The following is a 20188-nucleotide window of genomic DNA, read 5'->3' on the forward strand; positions in this document are numbered from 1 at the left end:
ACAGAACATATGGAATCCAGTAGTCGCCATTGCCTCACCCACATAAAACTATATTAATAATCTAGAGCTGATGTGGTCTAACCAATGCAATGATCAGCTATGCAGAAAGCAGCAGAAATAAAATAAAAAGGAAGGTTCGTGGACCGGATTTTCGTTCTCGTGGCCCACTGTTGGGCTGCGGCCCACAGGCTGAGAACCACTGATCTATATTGAGGCCAAATTGCTGTTGTTTTAGACTTTGGACTCTTGGAAACCAGGGTTTGAATTCTCTCTCAGCCCTGGGAACCTACTAAATGACTTTTAGCAACCCACACTATCAACCTCAGGAGGGAATGGCAAATTCTGAAAAAGAAATGTTGCCAGAAAGATAAGGTCACTATAAGTCAGAGCTAACTTGAAGGCACATAACTATTTGGACTGCTGGGCAGGCATAGTAGACTTTATTGCGCAAAGAAGCCTGATATACCCTAGAAGAGGAAGGAGTGGATTTGAGGCACCTTGAAAGTCCAAATATGGTTGCATAAGAAAGAAAAACAGATCCCGGATGCTGCAACTTCTTTCCATAATCACTTAGTCCTACTCAGTCCAACGTCTTTCCCTAATTACTGACAGGTTAGTGTGGTAAATCGGCTTCCTCTCACAATTTACAACTTGGAAAATTGTATTTTAGATTACAGCTCCCAGGATTCTCCTATCAGCATTGGCTGGGGGATTTTGGGAGCTGCCACTGAAAAATTGCTTCAAGCTCTGCAATTGCTCATTTCATTAATTTGGGCAGTTGGCTTAAGTAAAACCTGCCTATTTGTCTGATCATTTAGCCCAGTCAAAAGGAGAAAATGGTTAACAAAAACTGGTGTCAAGATATGCCAATCATAGAGCACCCTCAGACTGGTCATGTCCACTGGCAAGATGAGCTATGACAGCAATTTCATGGCCCCAACCCATTAAAATCCCAGTCAATATAATCAGGATAGAAAAGCCTAAGTGCTCTTCCCTTCAAGAATCTATACTAGAGGCTTTTGCCCCGTGGCTCTCTTTTACAATACAGAGAACTGTATTATCTTCCTTCCTGCACACAATCCTTACAATTTCAATCATCTTGTGAGAAAAATTGTATCTAGTCATTTTGGACACTGTACTCTTCCAACTGTGGGGTCACCCCAGAACAATTTCCCAAAGGAACCTACTTAGTATTCACTATCAGAGAATAGGTTACTACTTTAATTTTATGTTGCTTTCCTCATTTTGAACACTTCTGGCAATGTTATAGACTTAATGTTCTTTTACAAAGCCATCTCAGGTTTTATTTTACACAAAGATGGCAGGCAAGAGTTGAAAATCTAAAACAATCACAACTATAGTCCAAAGGCATTCATGCTGTAAATCTCGCTGATGAATCTAGTCAGGGGCTGGAAGGGAAGCCCTATAGGCACCTATTAAAAAGGACTGAAGTGCAGAATTTCAACCATTTCACAGAAACACTTTCCAAGTGAATGGTGCAGAATCTAATGAATTTTTTGAAATGTGCTAGAAAACAATTCTGTTAAAGCTCTTGCTCCAAGTCCGGCATTCCCCCTGAGGACATTAGGCAGGCACACGTACAATCAAAGTGAAAGCCTTGGGAGAACATAAGGAGAACAGAAAGTTAGACCCTCCTAATTAAATTCTAAATGGGTGTTCTTTCACAAACCAGCTGTTGCCAGCTAAACCCAATGAAATACTAAGAAAAAAATGTATTTTAAAAAAATAAACCTCTAAGTTTTATTCAGGTTTCAGTTGACAACTGACTCAACACACACTACATTCATATATATTCAACAACACATTCATATATTACTTTGAAAGTTATTTTTGCATAAATATACAGGCACACACTCACACCATTTCTTCAAAAAAGCACAGATTACAGTTCATCAGAACAGCCTTTTAATGCAGCTTGGGAAGTACAAGGCATCCCAATCTCTCACAGAGCCCTGAAGTATTAAATTTGATGTGAATGTTCTTCATTTGGTAATAAGTTAATGTGCTTTCACAAATAGATGTTTCATTTGTACATGCTGCAAGTTCATTTTAAAAAGGCGACACTTCCAACTGGGAGCACCAGGAATTTTATTCTTCAGCTTCAGACTCTTCATCCTCATGGCTGATCTGGAAATACCGCAGTTCGTAGGTCTCCTTATCAGAGGCCACCACACGCAGCCAGTCACGGAGGTTGTTCTTCTTGAGGTACTTCTTAGTGAGATACTTAAGGTATCTTTAATGCAAAAGGAATGTAATGTGAGTGCAGGGTGTTATTTGAAAACAAAACACTCCCCCCCCCTCACACAAATACAAGGTAAAAGACAGCAATCCTTCCCACACATCTGCAAGCAAGGCACTCTGGAAAGTGCTGGACCCCCTTCCTTTGTCCCTGCTGCTACCATCTTTGTCTTCTCTCTCTTCCTGGAAGGGATAAGGCAGGCAGCAGCAGGAAAAAGGGAGTGAGCAATGCTATTCAGTGATGAAACCTGGTAGCAATGTGACAGCCACATTTTCCAATTATGTCTTTACGACATGGGGAGCTACAAAAGGAAGAGGAGTGGGGCTAAAGATGCAGGAGGCCAACCACAGCCTATACAAGTTTATAGTCCTCATCAAGGAAATAGATAAGCAGATGAGGTAGCTTGTACAAAAACCCTTCTTCCCCCATATAGCTTGTCTGCCTGTCTCTATTCTCTCCTATTTCTTTGTGACGTTACAGTTAGACTGAAACTTTCATAGACACATCTCTTGATTCAAGTTTCTGACCTTGCGTTAAGCATCCAGAGTATCTTCTCTTTCGTTCTCCCAGCAGGAATTGGCAAACTTTGGCCCTCCAGGTTTTTTAGACTTCAGTTCCCACAATTCCTAATAGCTAGTTGGCCAGGTTTGCCCATGCCTGTCCTAGAGTAAGATGGGAGACATAATGGCTACCATCTCCAAAGAGATAGTTAGATGCTCCATTTTTGATTGCTGAAGCCAATTTGCTCTGCTGCAAGCTGTGACACCTCTTGCTGTGTGGGTGAAACTGCTAGTTTTTTGTTCCTGCTTTTGTTTTAAATGTTTTTTTTCTTTTTGAAATTCCCACAACAAAAGACTGCCCACAGGCCACATTATTCCCATCCATACACTATATCAATGGCACAATTACATGGTTTAAAATTATTATCCAAGGTTTTATTAAAAAATTAATACGATTTCCAGAGTAAACAAAGTTGAAAATTACTCCAGGTGATATCAAAATATTCTAGGAACCTTCACACAAGCCTACTCCAAAGCCATTTTGATATCAAATTAAACCAGTTAGCTTTCTTTCAAATAACTCGCTAGTTAGTTACGAAACTAGTTTGATTCAATTTCTCACTGTCAAACAGCACTGCCTCCTCTTCCAGTCCTCCTTCTAGGAGTGGATGTCAAGAGAGAGGACCCATTATTCCTTCACATTTGTACACATGTACTTTAATGATGATGTAAAGGAACAATTCTAAAGTAATTCAAGCATAATTAATGCAAGTTGTATAGTTGTGCCTTGGAATAAGGGTTGGCAGTCTGAGGTAATCCAGATTTAGTTTTGGACTCCCAACTTCAGCCAATATGGCCAATAAAGAAGATCAGCCCCATCTTGGTAAGAGATACTTGCAATAATGCAAATCTGCCCACCTACACAAGCCTTCTGCCCTGATTCACATTATATTCCAGTTTTCTAACTCTTGAGGATCTCTCTCAGTTGACAGGATAGGGGGTTCAGTGGAAAATAGATGTACAAAAAGAGTTCTCAATAAGGCAAACCTTACATTCAAAACATTTTTAATGTTCTCATTACTATAATCTAGCCCAAAACTTTTGGATGAAGCCAAGAACCAAAGAAAAAGATACACTGGTAAATAACGTATACACACCTTTTAGAGAACTGTCTTTCAGATGTCACTGTGATCTTGTTCTTAAAGCGTTCAATGTGAACTACATTTCCCAGGTTTCCTGTTTTTCCATTGACTTTAACTTTTTCCTTCAGGAACTGTTCCTATACCAACAAAGAACAACAATGCAACACTAGGGAATATGGCCCTAGCTGTGGAACTAGGGAAGGGACCCTAGCCAGGCAATTTTGTTATTACAGTCACAGAAGTCAATGTATTATGCAAACAGAGCCAATGAAATGAAATCTGACTAAACAAGGCACATAAATATTACTGACAATGAAATATAAAGCACACTATATGCCTCAATATTTAAAATTCCTCAATGTTTTTGAAATGATTACATGGTAGATATGCATTATATCGAAATAAAAAGACTGTCAAGCAACTTAAATACTTTTATCTGCATGAATATTTCATCAACTCTTTCATTCAAATATCACAGGCAGAATTAATGATGCAATCAATTAACTGAGGCTTTCCAGAGGCAACATTTTTATTTTGATTGACAGGCAACTGTTTCATTAATATTTTAAACTATAATAATAATGACTTTATTTTTATACCCCGCCACCATCTCCCTGAAGGGACTAAAACATATCCATTTTATTTCTATAAAAAGCATTAAAACATTTTTGTCAATTTCACTAAGGTTTAATATACATCATCATTAAAAACAGGCTAGACAACAGAAAGTAGCAGATTTACTTACAAAGTTTCCTGAATCAAATATTCCATCTTCTACCGGATGGGTGAGATCAAGGTTATACTTGCAAGTCGATTTTTTTGGCTTCTTGTCTCTTTTCTAAACAAAAGTATACCAGTTAGTATTTACTATATTAATTTACGCATATCTGAGAGTTAAACACCATGTTAATGTAAACTAATTTCCACATTAGACAGATGCTCTTTAATTCTGTAACCGATTTGTTTTCCTCCCCCCCTCCCAAAAAGAGTATAAAAACTGGTAACAGCAATTGCTAATACCGAATTAAACCAGTAAGGCAACCTGAGAATCCAAAACAGTAGACAGCTCAGCAAAGCAGAGGAATTATCTGTCTGGCCAGGTTTGCATGGTTCTATGTTAGACAGCCAAATCTGAAGTAAATAGCTCTATGTTTAACGATCAATATCAATGGGAACCTTCTACAGCAGGAATGACAACTGGAAAAGAGTCAGTTTGGAACTCTGGTGTAATAGGTAACTATTCTCAATCAAGTGTTCTTGTTTGTTCATTTTAGTAGTTGGGGCAAGGCTGAAATCTGCAGAAAAGGTGTATCATGTAATAACTGAACTTGTTGCAGAAAAGCAAGAATGCATGAAGAAAGACTGTGCCAAAATCCAGCAGCATACTTGCAAACAGATCCCCAAGATGCAGTCTACTAAAGAGTTTGTTAAAATTATAAAACATCAGGTTATGTTAAATGCATCTGCCCTAAAGCCTGAACAGTTACTGCCAGTCGGACTAGTTCACACAGAGGGATTGTTTAGTGGCAAAAGGAAACTGCCTCTATTCCAATGAAAATTATTCTTGAGTGTGGCCTATTTCTCCTCCTGACAAAGTTCCTGTGACTTGAGTCAGATCAGGCAAGTGGTTAGAAAGCTAGAATTTGTGCCTCTACACTGTAGAATGCAGTTTGACACCACTTTATCTGCCATGGAATCAGTTTTACAAGGATTTTAGCCTTCTCTGCCAAAGAGTGCTGCTGTCTCACCAAACTGCAAGAATGTTTAAGAATGTCATAGCATTGACGAATAGTGGTTAAGGTGGTGTCAAACTGCATTAATTCTACAGCAGGGCTCCCCAAACTTTTAAAACAGGGGGCCAGTTCACGATCCTTCAGACCAATGGAGGGCCTGACTATAGTTGGCCACCGAGCAATAATAATAATAATAATGATAACAATAATAATAAAGAGGGTTGGAAGAGACCCCTGGGCCATTTAGTCCAACCCCCTTCTGCCTCTGTGCACCAAAACCACAATATTAATAATAATAATAAGGGTTGTAAGAGAAGAAGAGACCCCTTGGGTCATTTCGCCCAACCCCCTTCTGCCTTTGTGCCGTGGGGGCCGGATAAATTGCTTTGATGGGCCGCATCCGGCCCCCGGGCCTTAGTTTGGGGACCCCTGTTCTACAGTGTAGATGTATCCTTTGGCAAACCCATTTTAAGTTTCCATTGTTCATGAAACTCACAAAATGACTTCAGGCCAGTCATTTATGGTACGATATATCTCATACGATTATTATGAAGATGAAGTGGAGAAACAAGTACACCACCCTGGACAGAGAAGAGCTTTCCAAATTCTATGTTGCAACACATTAATGCGTTGGCTGAAGTGTGAAGGTATGTTGAGCAAACACTATGAGAAACCTGAGTCTATGTGAAATAAGCAATACCAATTTGCATGCATCTTAGAAGTATTATCTTACAAATCATGTATTTTTAAATAACATAAACTAAAGGTTTCTATGAGATAGGTTATGTCCCCATACATTTCATTATTACAACTTATGTTATGTGTCTGTATCTTATACAAGGGTGGCCAGCTTGTTTTCTGCTGCCCTGGAGTTCAGGATGCAGAACAATGGCTTCAAACTACAGAAAAGGAGATTCTACTTGAAAATTTGGAAAAACTTCCTAACGGTGAGAGCTGTTCAGCAGTGGAACTCTCTACCGCAGTGTGGTGGCGGCTCCTTCCTTGGATCCTATTAAGCAGAGGCTGGATGGCCATCTGTCAGGTGGGTTCTTTAAATGTGATTTTCCTCCTTCTTGGCAGGGGGTTGGCCTGGATGGCCCTCGAGGTCTCTTCCAACTGTAGGATTCTATGATTCTCACCAAATCAAACTTAAATCACACAATTAAAGCACAAAAGCACCGTAAACCTATTAGTAAAATTCAGAAGGGCGTCACAACCTGGTGTAGCCCAGGCATGGGCCAACTTGGGCCTTCCCGGAAGGCCCAAGTTGGCCCAATGCCTGGCGTAGATGCACCCTTTATTTCTTTCTTTCCTGTCTTTCTTCCCTCCGCCCGCAGCCCCATCATTGAAAAACTAACCGGCGCCATCTTGGAGCGGCCTCTCAAAAGGCCGAAGCGGCCGCGAGCACAGGCTTTTATAGCTCTCTGCCCGTGACGCAATGACGTGGAGCACGCAACCCTAGAGTTAGGAAATGAGGCGTGCCCATTTTCCCCCTTGATTTCCGGTACCCGGCGGTTTCCGCTGCACATGTGGCGCTGCCTACAAAGCGGTCGGGAGGGAGAAGCACAGCACAGCGTGCCTGCCTTGCAAAATGGTGACTCAAGTTACCCAGGCAAGGCTTAAGACTTTTTTCCTCTTGCCACGCCGTTCTCTTAGGCTCAGTCTTTTCTATCGAACCTTTTTAAGAGTCCAAAGAGTGGAGCAGAAGGGTTTTTGCTTGCACCCTTGTGCTTCTGGTCTAAGGAGGCAGCTTAAAGGCATGGGACATTTGCTGAACTACATTTTTTTGCACATATCTAGAAATCTCTAGATCAGGCATTGGCAAACCTTGGCCCTCCAGGCGTTTTGGGCTTCCAACACTCGTAATTCCTAACGCCTCCCAAACAGGAAGAAGTCAGACTTTGAAGCTGCAAGGCCATTCAGTGCTAATCAAGGTGGCCAATTGCAACATTCAAACAGGCAAGAGTTCTTTTCTCCCACCCTGGACCTTCCACAGACCCCACTTGCAGTTTTCCAACAGACCTCACAACCTCTGGGGATGCCTGTCATAGATGTGGGCAAAACGCCAGGAGAGAATGCTTCTGGAACATGGCAACCCACTGATTCCGGCCATGAAATGCTTCAACAGCAATATCTTAATTTGCCATTTTTTCACCCCCACATTTGTACTGCACCCTTAAGTCCAGAGTTGGCTCTATTCTGAGTAGAAAGGCATGGAGTCTTCATATTAAAGGTATTAGCATTGGGCATCTTGAGATATTTCTGCTTTCAAATTGTATCAGCTTATGGTGACGCCATATGTTACATAATTAAATGGGGAGTTTCTTAGGCAAACACTTGAGTGGTTTTGTGTTCCCTCCTCTGAAATAAGAGGCTCCAACTCCTGGTGTTTGTTGGCAGCCTCCCATCCAGATACCAACCAGAGCTGTCTCTGCTTAGCTTCCAAAATCAGATGGCATTGAGTGCCTTCAGCGCAGTGGTTCTCAACCTGTGGGCCCCTAGATGTTTTGGCCTTCAACTCCCAGAAATCCTAACAGCAGGTAAACTGGGTAAGATTTCTGGGAGTTGTAGGCCAAAAAAACCCTAGGGACCCAGTTTGAGAACCACTGCTTTAGCATATTTAGGACTATACCAAGTCTCCGACTCCCACCCATAGGGCTACGCATTGTAGGCCGTCATAAACCACAGCTCTTCCCATCTGGTTTGGCAACATCAAGTTGCACCACACCTCATTTCACTGTATTTCCATGGCAGTGGGATTGCATGCTTCTATGAGAGGAGGTATGCCAGGCATAGGCAAACTCCGGCCCTCCAGGTGTTTTGGACTTCAACTCCCACAATTCTTAACAGCCAGTAAGCTGTTAGGAATGGTAGGAATTGAAATCCAAAACACCTGGAGGGCCAGAGTTTTCCCATGCCTGATACTGAACATAACTATTCTGTCTCCATAGATTGCACTGCCATTGTAGAACTCGATCCCAAGGAAGACATGTACAGCATGCAAGAAATTTACCAGCAGGAAAAATAAAAGGGTAGTTCTTTAAACTTTATTCTCTTTACTGTGACCCAAATCATAATTCAAAAATTTCAATAAAACGGTCATTAAAAGGCAAGAACTTGTTAACACAGGAGTACTTGACTATTACAGAAATGCAGAAAAAATACATCCATTCACTAGCCAGTAGGTATATTGCATACTTGACTGAGCTGCCCCTTACAGCAAATACAAAAACCTGTTTCCCCCTCGTTTTGTTTACAATAACATGTTTTAATGTAACAGTGACTGATGATGACTTCAAGAGTTTTACAAGTTCTAGATAGATGTAAATAAAAGCTATTGAGATCAGTGTTTGGAGTTGTACATTGAGACATTTTTGATTATGGTGGATGAGAATCTTGCACTTTTACAGGAAGTACTTAAGCACAGCTTGTTCTGTTAAAAGTTCCCAGACATAGCAGACTTTCCAACATTTAAAGCTTACTGCAGCCACATATGTCATTTAGTCACAAGAACAACTTGGTCACAACATCTGACTGCTTTCAACTAAGATTCAAATATACAAGAACTCTACTTGCATCATAGGCATGCTATAAATTTATGGAATACAAAACCCTGTAAGACTTTCAAAGCAGCTTTGATAAAATAATCAACTTAAGCTCTTTCAATTCTTCACAAGAGCAGCCCTGAGAAGAGTATATTCAAGTCATGGCTCAACCAGCAGTGGTTTTGTTGAACACAAAAACAAACCGCAACACATCAAGAGGTAAACTTAGATTTTAAAAAAAGAGAATTCTCTAACATTTGAGGCAAGAGAAACTATAGTACACCGAATGAAAAAAAATTTTTTTTACCCAAGACAAAAGCTTGAACCATTACCAAACAACTCCAAGACTTGAGTTGTTCAGCCTTCATTTTAGCCTGTAGCTTGCTAAAAGAGAATGCTCTTGAAAGTTCAGGAGTGCTCTTCAAAATTAAATGCATGTTAGTCAAAACAAAATAACCATCTAAAAGTGGATTTAGAGAAACATGATTACCCTGAAATAGGCTTAGGAACCTGAAATATACAGCATTTATCTTTTATTAGCAAAGTCAGTTTATTGTAAACCTGGTGGAGTTGTAGAAACACGGCTTTCTACGAAGTGAAATGGCTTTTGAACTCTTATTGATGAAGTAATACAGCTGCAAGCCAAACAGTGTCCTATGTATGATCTACCTAGCAGATGCCATACTTTTTAACCTATCTGGTTTTTGAATCCAGAGAACTAGAAGTCAAGTTGACTTAGGATTCCACCACTTCTGGGGCGAGGGGTAATAAAAGAAAAGTAACATTTCCATAAGTTAGCTGCCTCAATACATATCAGCTGTATACATCCTTAAGATGACAGAAGCAGGGAGACATGAGCAGGAATCTTCAGATACTGTGACAGAAAAAATTATCTCAATTGCTTAGGCACAGTAGATAACTCCTATAGGACGTTTGAGAATGACTAATGATACCAGCTGATGAAGCCTGTGTTTCAAACTGGGACTTCGCATTCCTACCAAGACAACTGAAAATCAACTACCTAGGAATACTGACATGATTGGACTAACAATGATAAAACCCCCTTAAACTTTCTAGTAGCCCTAGATCTTGAAAATATAGTTATTTAACATTATATCAAGACTGTGCTTTATTCAAGAGTGTTTATTGCCAAACCAATCTGCATTGTGCCCTTCTCTGCATAGATATTTGCTCAGTTAAATCTAAAGAACGGGCAGAGCTCATAAAACCGGAGCTCATAAAACGCTTCAAATCCCAGCAGTCCTAGCCAACACAGCCAATGGTAAGGAATGCTACAAGTTGCAGCCCAACAATATCTGGAATGGTGCAGATTCCTGTTCCAATCTAGAACTTACTGCAAGATCCTCATGGTTCGTTTACATCTCTAGTATAACTTTTACCAACTATGGGCAACCACATTCCCAAATAAAACTCAAAAACCTGTAATCCTAGCCCACCCACCACAAAATGAACTACACGTTTTAAGAACCCAGTCACTAGTTCAAGTTAGTCAGATGCTACCAATATTTAAGGCAAATTTAAGTCATTAGGTTTCCCCAAATGCTAACTAAGCAGAAGTATGATCTTGCAAGCAGAAGATCGTGTCTATTAGCGGTTAGGCATTTGTCTGTTCAGTGTAACCAAGTCCTGCACAAGTAGATTTTGAGTCAAAGTAACCCTGTTAAGTAGCCCTGAAGTTCCCCCATTTGACAGAACGCCGAACTATAGTTCTTTAGCAGGCCTGGCGTCTGGTGACCTAAATTATTTGGGTGAAACAGGGTTTAAATTTTAGCCTCCATACAAGCTGCCATTATGTACACTTTTGTTCCAATTCCTAAAAAGAAGCCAAGCATTCTACTTGTGCTACAAAACTAAAACTAAAATCCAAAACAAGTACGCATACTACTGAAACACTTGAGGCTTTCCCTTCTTTTAAAACAGAAGAGTAACTGAACTCCATGTTGAAATCAAAGGCCTCTAGTGAATCACACCCCTAACCCTTGAACATTTGTGCACTATTTAACCAGAGTATGAAAGCATCCAAAATTTTGGATGTTTGCATCACAGGCAAATGGCAACATTTTAAGACTGAGCCAGCAGGACTACAGAGATGCAGACTGTTGCACATGGCCATCAGCACTGGCATTTTGATCATAGGTGTTCCCTTTCTCTAGCTCAGTAACTAGTCACAGTTCAGTGCAAGCCACATTTCAAAATGTTTAAGATAAAAATTGTTATTTTCATTTATTTAAAATGTTGTACTTAAACACTATTCTTAAATCCAAACTTAGTACTACCTTGGTATTGGCACTGCTATACAGTCTCTTTCGAGTAAAGCACACTATTTTAATACCTCATGATCTAAAATGACAGTTTTGACTGCCTTGCCATTCCTGTAAGCACTTGAACTTCAGCAATTTTAGTATTGCCAAATGGCTTGCAACATTAGTCAGCATTATTTTCAAACAAAGACACGAGGTTGCTAGTGAAGGTTATAGCTTTGGTGATAATCAGAACTAAAATACAAGATCTGCAGTTGCTGGAACCTGAGCAACTGCTCAAATCCAGATGGTCCTATTTGCAAGGTTTTATGGCTACAGCACATTCTTCGCTCATTGCACACATAACAGAGACCTACAACAGGAAAAAAAACAAACACATAGTTAGATTATGCGACTGAGGTACATTAAATTACATTTGCTTCAAGAGTAGCTGTGCCCGTGGTTCATTGTAACTTAAAATAGAACTATTGTTACCAGAACTTAACATTTAGCAAACTAATCTCCACCCTCATTAAAATATGAATATGTATGTAGGCAAGGGAAATCATTTCTGAATAATTGTTAACTAACAGAAAAAAATATGCAAAGAAATATTTCATCCAATAAAATTTTACCTGGAAATCTTCGCCCGCATTGTATTTTCCCTCTATTTCTTTGCCTAGTTCACCTTCTGGAACCTTCAGATCCTCACGAACTTCACCACTTTCAGTCAGTAAAGAGAGGTAGCCATCTTGTATACAGATTAGCTGTGGGAAAGTTGGTAAAACAATCTTGGTTAATTGTCATCTGAAGAAACCTGAGTCAATGGGACAGGCATTAACTTGAGCTTCAGGTATTCAGACTTACTACTAGATAGTTTTATAATCTGGCTCTGAGTATTCTCTTAGAAAGTCAAGAGAACATAGCTTCACTTAATTAGTTTTTTCTAAACCATGAATTGAATATTTAGCTTTTCAGCCTGCTGAGTCCCACTGTTGGAGAAAAGGTGGGGGAAGAATAAATGGTTACTGACTGAAATGGTGGTAGCCATCCTCATCATGGTTAAAACACAAAGAATGCATATATTAAAATACACAGAGCAAAGATTGACACCAATACTAATAAAACATAAAGTTAAAATTCAGTTTAAAATTGACGGGGCAGGCCTGCTGGGAAAGAGGTAAGTCTTAGATCTATGACTACTGCAGTCAAACATCAAAAGTCCCAGAAGCCAAGCCATGGTCTATATTTTCATGTATACTCACTTGGTAATCATTCCTCTTGATATTTGGGACATCCATGTTGTGAGTAGAAGGGCAAATATCTTCATATTTCTTACCAGTGAATACATCAATGCCAACTAAATGGACCTAGGAGAATATTCACAAGCCAGATATTTAGAATACAAATAACGTGTTACCCTTGTCTTGTTACTCTCAGCTCACTTTGGCTTAAAAAGAATTGGAGAGCATTGCCTTTCATTTTTATCTCAGTCAGACTACTCTGGCCTAGCTGGGGTTATATGGTGAATTCTGAATGGCTGCAAGAAACATCAGGTCTGAAGAGACAGATTCTCCAGAGGAATGTTATCACAAAGATCTGACGCAGGAGAGCCCTTAAGCTTTGCTGATGTCCTTGATACATGCCATTTTGCTAATGGGGGACATGCTGGGATTTTTCACATTTTCTGCCCTGCTAAGTTGGTAGTTCAGCACTTCTTTGTAGAAAGGAGGTGGAGAGTCCTCTCCTCTTGAAAAATGAAGGCACACTGGTCTCCATGTGTGGATTCCTTATCTATTCCTATGATACTCCCAGCCTGGAAATCTTCTGAGAATTCAAGCAATAGGGAGAACCCCAAGCTGTCTCTTTCTGCCTGCCTAAATGCATCCACCAAGAAGGAACACTATAATCGAAAAACAGAGAGGCAGGGCCAGTTACTATGGATAGGGTTATCTCAAGAAAAGCTGGTTAAACAATTTGAGTGGCTGGTCTGGGATAGGAAGGAGGAATTACACAGTCTAGACTATCCTCATTCATGGCTGGAATATGATGTACATTCACGCAAAGAACAGAACTGGAAGATGTTCTGAGAAAAATCATGGTGCTTTATTCAACCATTTTGTACTATTCACAAGGTTAGTACTGATGAAATACATGTATCCTCAGTTTAATATGCTGTGCTACTGCAGCACTTTCAGTGACTCAAAGTTATTCTGTCTTCTGATGATATCAGTAAGTACCAAAATTTATTCCATAATACATAAGACAACACAGATCATCAGAACATTGTCTACTACTGACTGGAACATCTTATCTGGTGCCAGTACTATGCTTAAAAAGAAATTTGAATAAAACCCCTGCTGCGCATGTGGCTGCGCAAGATGACGTTTAATCTAAGAAACTGCTTTTGTGCAAAGTTCAATTCCAAGCTACCTATCTGTTCTAGCATTTTGCGCAAAGAGGTCTGAACTGTAAATTCATTATTATATTCATTATTATTACCAATCCAACTATTATCAAATTTGGATTTGTTGGATTAATGCAAACACGCTCCATATTCTGGAAATCCAGGTCTGAATGAAACCCTGTAGCATAATGAGATTCTCAAGACCACAATACTGTTATACCCAAGATAGGGTCCATACTACAGTCACTTCAGTTTTCCTTTTCCCTTATGAGAGGAATTCTCTATTCTATGTCCTGTTTTGATTATGCCTATTAGAGACAAGAGAGCAGCATGCTAGTCATCCAACCCATTATTTTAAAGAATTAGAATGCGATTCCCCAACTGCTCAATACAATAATCAGTCATGCTGCCCCATTTGGAACAGGAGATATGCTATATGTTTATCGATGAACTATGCTAATATCGGGATATTCACATCTCACTCACACTTCATACAAGATGATTATCCAGATCAGAAACAGCATAAAAAGGCAGCCAACTAGGACGAAAATGCCAGTAAGTGGCAAATTATTTAAAACTGAGGTTGCATAAAATGAAACTGAGAATAAAGTTTGGCATTTGTAAGCTGAAATTTTGAGACATTTGTGGGATAGATCAGAAATGAAGGAAGGGATTACCTTTGCATGACCATGCTTGCCAGTTTTGGAAGTTGACATCTCCACAATCTTGCAGGGACGTCCCTTTAGCACAACAAAGCCGTTCTTGCGAAGAGCAGAACACTGCATTGGGTAAGTGGCAGATGCACCAGCATCTCCAGTGGTGAAGTCAACTTCATCAGCCATGGCAGAAGTGCGTTCCAGAAAATACTAAAATTCAACAGTAACTTATCAGTCGTTGCACACATTGTATCCATCAGTTACATCACCCAATTACAATCTTTACAGAGCATCTGGCAAATAAGGATTCATATTCTTCCCACTGCTATCACAGACCAAAAAGTTGGCCTTTTAACCATGAATACTCTATGAATTCAACCCCATTGTTAGAAAATATTCCAGAAAAAAATAATAATCCAAGAACAAAACTTTGAATTTGCCATTTTAAACAAGGGACATCACACATTACCATGCCATTATACAGGCAATTCTTAAGTGACAAACAAGATAGATTCTGTAGGTTTGTTCTTAAGTTGAATTTGTATGTAAGTCAGAACAGGTACATTTTTAAGTGTAACTCCAGCCAAAAATTTTTATCTTTTGGTTTTAGATAGCATAGGGAAGGGTTAACATCTCTATGGTGTTTCTTTTGCTGTCTGTGCCCCTGCTCAGACAGCACCTCACCTTCTGTCCCTGTGATCATTGCATTTTGAAAACGTTGGCTTGTTGTGGAAACAAGGATTAGTGATAAAGCTTCAGTGGGGAGTCCTTTTTCCCATAATGGAGAGCAACAGAACATTGTTCTCCAGTATCTTAACCCCTGTGTGTTATGCTTAGATCAAGTGTATTATGCTGCAATGAATGTCTTTCAACTGGGCTAGGAAGAGACAGGATGAAGACTTGAGAACAAAAATGGTCACAAGGAAGGTAAAAATGCCAAAAGCTTATGAACTGGATGATGTAAGCCTTAGCTTGGAAATTCAATAGAAATACTAAATATCAACTGCTTTAGATGATCTCACTGGAGCCATATTCATCACTTTCTAAAATTAGGAGGGTGTGTCATGAGTGGACAGGTAGATATGGTACTAGCTAGGGCCAAATACAAAAAGCATGTTAAAGAATTACATCTTAAACACAAAATGAAAGTGTTACAAGAATGGCTTCAGACATAAGCACATCTTCTTGGCAAATGTCTTCTTCTACACAATATACTAGAAGCCTGTCTTCATTTGCATCTGGTTACATTGACATTAGTCCTGTATCGAGGATCCCAGAGTGCCCAACTGCTTTGCTGAAAGGGCACAAGACAGGAAAATAGAGAAAATAGAGATAATTAAACCAAGATCATCATCTTTAGAGGCCTTTCAAGTGTTGTGAGGTACAAATAGGATGTGTTTATTACCCTCACAAATTTTCTGTGAGTAGTCTGGGTGCCCCATTGGAAAATATGTTGGAAAACTACAGGACTTCTGGGCGAATGCAGCCAGTTTTCAAATAAAAGGAGGGAAATGAATCTCAAAGTTGAGATTTGCAATATACAGTGTACCTTACAAGATTGTATGCAGGCTTTCATATATGGAAGGTTTCAGAGAAGGCCTGCCTCATTTCATTCCCTTTAGCAGTCTTCATGTTCTCTGAATAACACTTTCAAGGGTTGTAGGAGCTGCTACAGGGAAGATGGAACTGGGAAGTCCACTTGAGCCACACAATTGCAAGTGTCTAAATCTGAGCACATGGCTACCCTAATCTGTATGTTTAGCTATGGGACATCTTACAGGGTCGCATATATTTCAATACGATGCCTTGGGGGGATGGGGGGGGGGACCTAAAGAATGGCACAGGGATTGCTGTGATAAATAGCAATGTTTGAACAAACTGACTAGATTGTGTACATATATATAAATGGTGATGAAAATTGGAGGGTAGTCCATCACCTGCACCTTCAAAGACCCATGAAAAAAGGAGCTACTGCTGAAGGCAGCCATCCAATGGTGCCCTTGCTCAAGAAACCCCTTCTAACTGACCTGCTCAGACTGAGGGAAAGGATGACAGAAACATTGGAAAGCACATGTAGCAACTCTGTTTAAGTTATGGAATTGTTCAGTTGCCTTGATGAAAAGCTATCTGGGAAGGAATCACGAACATCACAGGTCTGGGATGAAAATACTCCCCTCCCCCCAAAACTGTAGCATTTTAGAACGTAATTTTGGGTTCTGAATTTGAAAAAAAAAATCAGAACAAAAATATTGTACATATATAATTATTTTGCAAACTCATTTTTTAAAATCAATTTAGTTATTAGATTTCTTGCAATGTGGATGCTGATATTCCAACGCAGTTCCTTTCCTCTTCTGCTTGGAAAAAAATTGTGTTCTGTATCAGCAAATTAGCATGTTTTGAATGTGTGAGAGAAAACTAACCCCTTTCTGTTTAATATTTAGTCCCCAAATAAATCTGTTGCTAATTCCTACTCAGGGTCTTTCCACTCAAATAACCCAGAATATCAAGGCAGATAATCCACAATATCTGCTTTGAACTGGGTTATCTGAGTTCACACTGCCATATAACCCAGTTCAAAGCAGGTAATGTGGGATTTTATACAGCTATGTGGAAGGGATCTCAGAGCACACCTACATCAACCGTTTCAAACTTCACTGTGTCTGTCTCCAGGGGCAAACCAAGAATGGGCAACTTGGAAGTCTCTAAAGAGTCTCAGAAGTGGTATTGGGAAATCAAAAGACAACCTGGAAAATGGCACTACCTAAAACAGTGGTTCTCAACCTGTGGGTCCCCAGATGTTTTGTCCTAGAACTCCCAAAAATCCCAGCCAGTTTACCAGCTGTTGGGATTTCTGGGAGTTAAAGGCTGAAACATTTGGGGACCCACATCTGGGGAATCCTCCACCATGTGCGATTGTGGAGCAGAACAAACAACTCAGCACCTATGTCCTTGCCCACAATGCTGTGCCTCATGCACAGAGGAAGAACTGTTTAAAGCCACAGACAATGCAGTTGCTCTTGCCCATTTTTGGTCTGAAATTATGTAGCCACTTGCGTTCTCTCTATTTTATCAGTTTTATACTTACTTATGAAATGCTTTTAATATAAAATAAATAAACCATATATGTGGAAGATTGCTATATCTATATAAGATTACTATTACTATAAAGGCTACATTTAAATACCACGTAACGTAATACTCTATGGCTACTATGTACTACATTATAGCCTTATCCAAAGCATATTTATTTAGATGTAAATCCCAATATATTAAATGAAGCTTCTTTCAAGCAAGTACAAAAATACCACACCCATATAGCCTAATACAATGCATTTAACTCAGAAACAAGTCATGATAAATCTGTGTAATTGCTGAAGCAGTACATGGGTTGGAATTTGTGCAGATGCTGTAGCCCTAGCATTCTAAGCAATACAAACAATAGTGAGAGATTCTGGACCACTCAATTCTCACTTCTGAGGCAGGATCATACATCAGCAAATTTGGCTTGCAATTGCCTGAATCCTATTCCCAATATGTATAACCCTTTTGTTTTTGTAACATACATGCAGTTATCTTTAAAATGTTGTACAGCTCTTGCTTTTGTTTCAATAGAGATTACATGGTTTTATTATTATTACAGTAGAGTCTCACTTATCCAACACTCGCTTATCCAATGTTCTGGATTATCCAACGCATTTTTGTAGTCAATGTTTTCAATATATCGTGATATTTTGGTGCTAAATTCATAAATACAGTAATTACTACATAGCATTACTGCGTATTGAACTATTTTTTCTGCCAAATTTGTTGTCTAACATGATGTTTTGGTCCTTCATTTGTAAAATCATAACCTAATTTGATGTTTAATAGGCTTTTCCTTAATCCCTCCTTATTATCCAACATATCCGCTAATCCAACATTCTGCCAGCCTGTTTATGTTGGATAAGTGAGACTCTACTGTATTAATTATTATTATTATTATTACAGTATTTCTATCCCGCCCTTCTCACCCCTGAAGGGGGACTCTGGGCAGTTACTCTTGGGGTCCTTTTCATGTATGGTAAAGGCTTCATTTAATGAAAGAAAATGTACCGTTTCCCGAAAATAAGACCTACCCTGAAAATAAGCTCTAGCACATTGGTTCTTAACCTGTGGGTCCCTAGGTGTTTTGGCCTACAACTGGGGACTCACAGACTGAGAACCACTGATTTTGGGCCTTTTTTTTGGGACTTTCCCCTGACTTTGCTTAACTTGGTTTATTATTCCGAAAGCACATTTTTGTAGCATGCGTTGTGTGGCCACCACACTTTCTTTCTAGTGTCAGGAGTGACTTGAGAAACTGCAAGCCACTTCTGGTGTGGGAGAATTGGCTGTCTGCAAGGACGTTGCCTGGGGGACGCCTGTCTGTTTGATGTTTTTACTATCCTTGTGGGTGGCTTCTCTTGTATACCTGCATGGGGAGCTGACGGGGGAGCGGGGCTCATTTGCGCTCTCCCTGTTTTCAAACACTGTTTTTCAAACCAGCTGTTCTACTGGCACAAGGGTTTAACCCATTGCGCCACGGGGGGGGGGGGGGGTCGTCTTGGCCACCACACTGAAGCTATGTCAAATGGCCGCAAGTCAACTCCAGCTCTATCCATCCCTACTGCAGATTTTCACCAACATAGCTTTATGTTATAGAACCAGAAAGCTCTACTGCAGTGGTTCTCAATCTGGGGTCTCAGATGCTTTTGGCCTACAACTCCCAGAAATCCAAGCCAGTTTACAAGCTGTTATGATTTCTGGGAGTTGAAGGCCAAAAACATCTGGTGACCCCCAGGTTGAGAACCACTGCTCTACAGCAAAACAGTACAAACCCATATATTCCTTACATTCCTGGGCGTTGTACTTTCATGAGGCATTAAGTCCACACTGTAGGTCAGGGATGGGCCAACTCATGCCCTTCAGGTGTTTTGGACTACAACTCCCACCATTCCCAATAGCCTCAGGCCCTTTCTTTTTCCCCCTCGGCCGCTTAAGCGGCTGAGGGGGAAAAGGAAAGGGCCCGAGGCTATTGGGAATGGTGGGAGCTGCAGTCCAAAACACCTGAAGGGAAGGCCGAAGTGTCGACAGTGCCAGCAGGCCTTGCAGATCTTGCAGACTCAGGGGCGCCTCTTCCTGGAAACCTGAGTCACGCCTTGCAACATTATTACAAAATTAAGGCAACCAAGCACGATGCTGAGGCGGAGGAAGAGGGTGCTTTGTATGGGGTCGTTTTGGGATCCATATTTCTCGACACTGTGGTGTGAAAGCCAAGCGTCCAGGCCTGCTTGAACCAGTTACGGAAAGCGGCGTGGGCTCAAAAAGGCTCCGCTGCCACGCGCGAATGCGCTCTCTCTCTCTCTCTCCTGGCGCCGGGCCTGAGGCGCTTCTAAGGCAACCAAGCACCCCCTCCCCCCGTTTCCTTCCTTCCTTCCAACGGTCGAATGGAACGAAAAAAGGCGCCGCACGCGCCGGCGTCAGGGAAGCGCTTACCTTGTACGGCACGGGAAGGGGGAAAAAAAGACCGAAGGAGCGTCGCAGCAACGCGCACGCGCACAGCCGCCGGAAAGGATCCCGTTTTTGCGCGTCGAGGAGGTGGAGGAAGGAGGAGGAACCCTTGCGCATGCGCTATTCGACGTTCTGAGCGCATCGAGATGGTT

At 40.6% G+C, this 20188-nt stretch overlaps 2 protein-coding genes across 2 annotated transcripts; both read right to left on the reverse strand.

Moving 5' to 3' along the window:
* Nucleotides 1-1909: 1909 nt before the first annotated feature.
* On the reverse strand, nucleotides 1910-7148 carry rpl22l1 (ribosomal protein L22 like 1). Its single transcript, XM_003218135.4, has 4 exons — nucleotides 6994-7148; nucleotides 4648-4740; nucleotides 3918-4039; nucleotides 1910-2254 (listed from the first exon to the last, which is right to left on the reverse strand). The coding sequence occupies exons 1-4, from the start codon at nucleotides 7000-7002 to the stop codon at nucleotides 2110-2112; spliced, it is 369 nt and encodes a 122-aa protein (XP_003218183.3). The 5' UTR covers nucleotides 7003-7148; the 3' UTR covers nucleotides 1910-2109.
* Nucleotides 7149-8668: 1520 nt separating this feature from the next.
* On the reverse strand, nucleotides 8669-20154 carry eif5a2 (eukaryotic translation initiation factor 5A2). The gene is made up of 5 exons (XM_003218134.4): nucleotides 20022-20154; nucleotides 14526-14714; nucleotides 12707-12811; nucleotides 12077-12208; nucleotides 8669-11814 (listed from the first exon to the last, which is right to left on the reverse strand). Exons 1-5 carry the CDS (start codon nucleotides 20151-20153, stop codon nucleotides 11755-11757), a joined length of 618 nt encoding a protein of 205 aa, XP_003218182.2. The 5' UTR covers nucleotide 20154; the 3' UTR covers nucleotides 8669-11754.
* Nucleotides 20155-20188: the final 34 nt, after the last annotated feature.

This window comes from Anolis carolinensis, chromosome 3, assembly GCF_035594765.1.
Source record: "Anolis carolinensis isolate JA03-04 chromosome 3, rAnoCar3.1.pri, whole genome shotgun sequence".
Classification (NCBI taxonomy): Eukaryota; Metazoa; Chordata; class Lepidosauria; order Squamata; family Dactyloidae; genus Anolis; species Anolis carolinensis.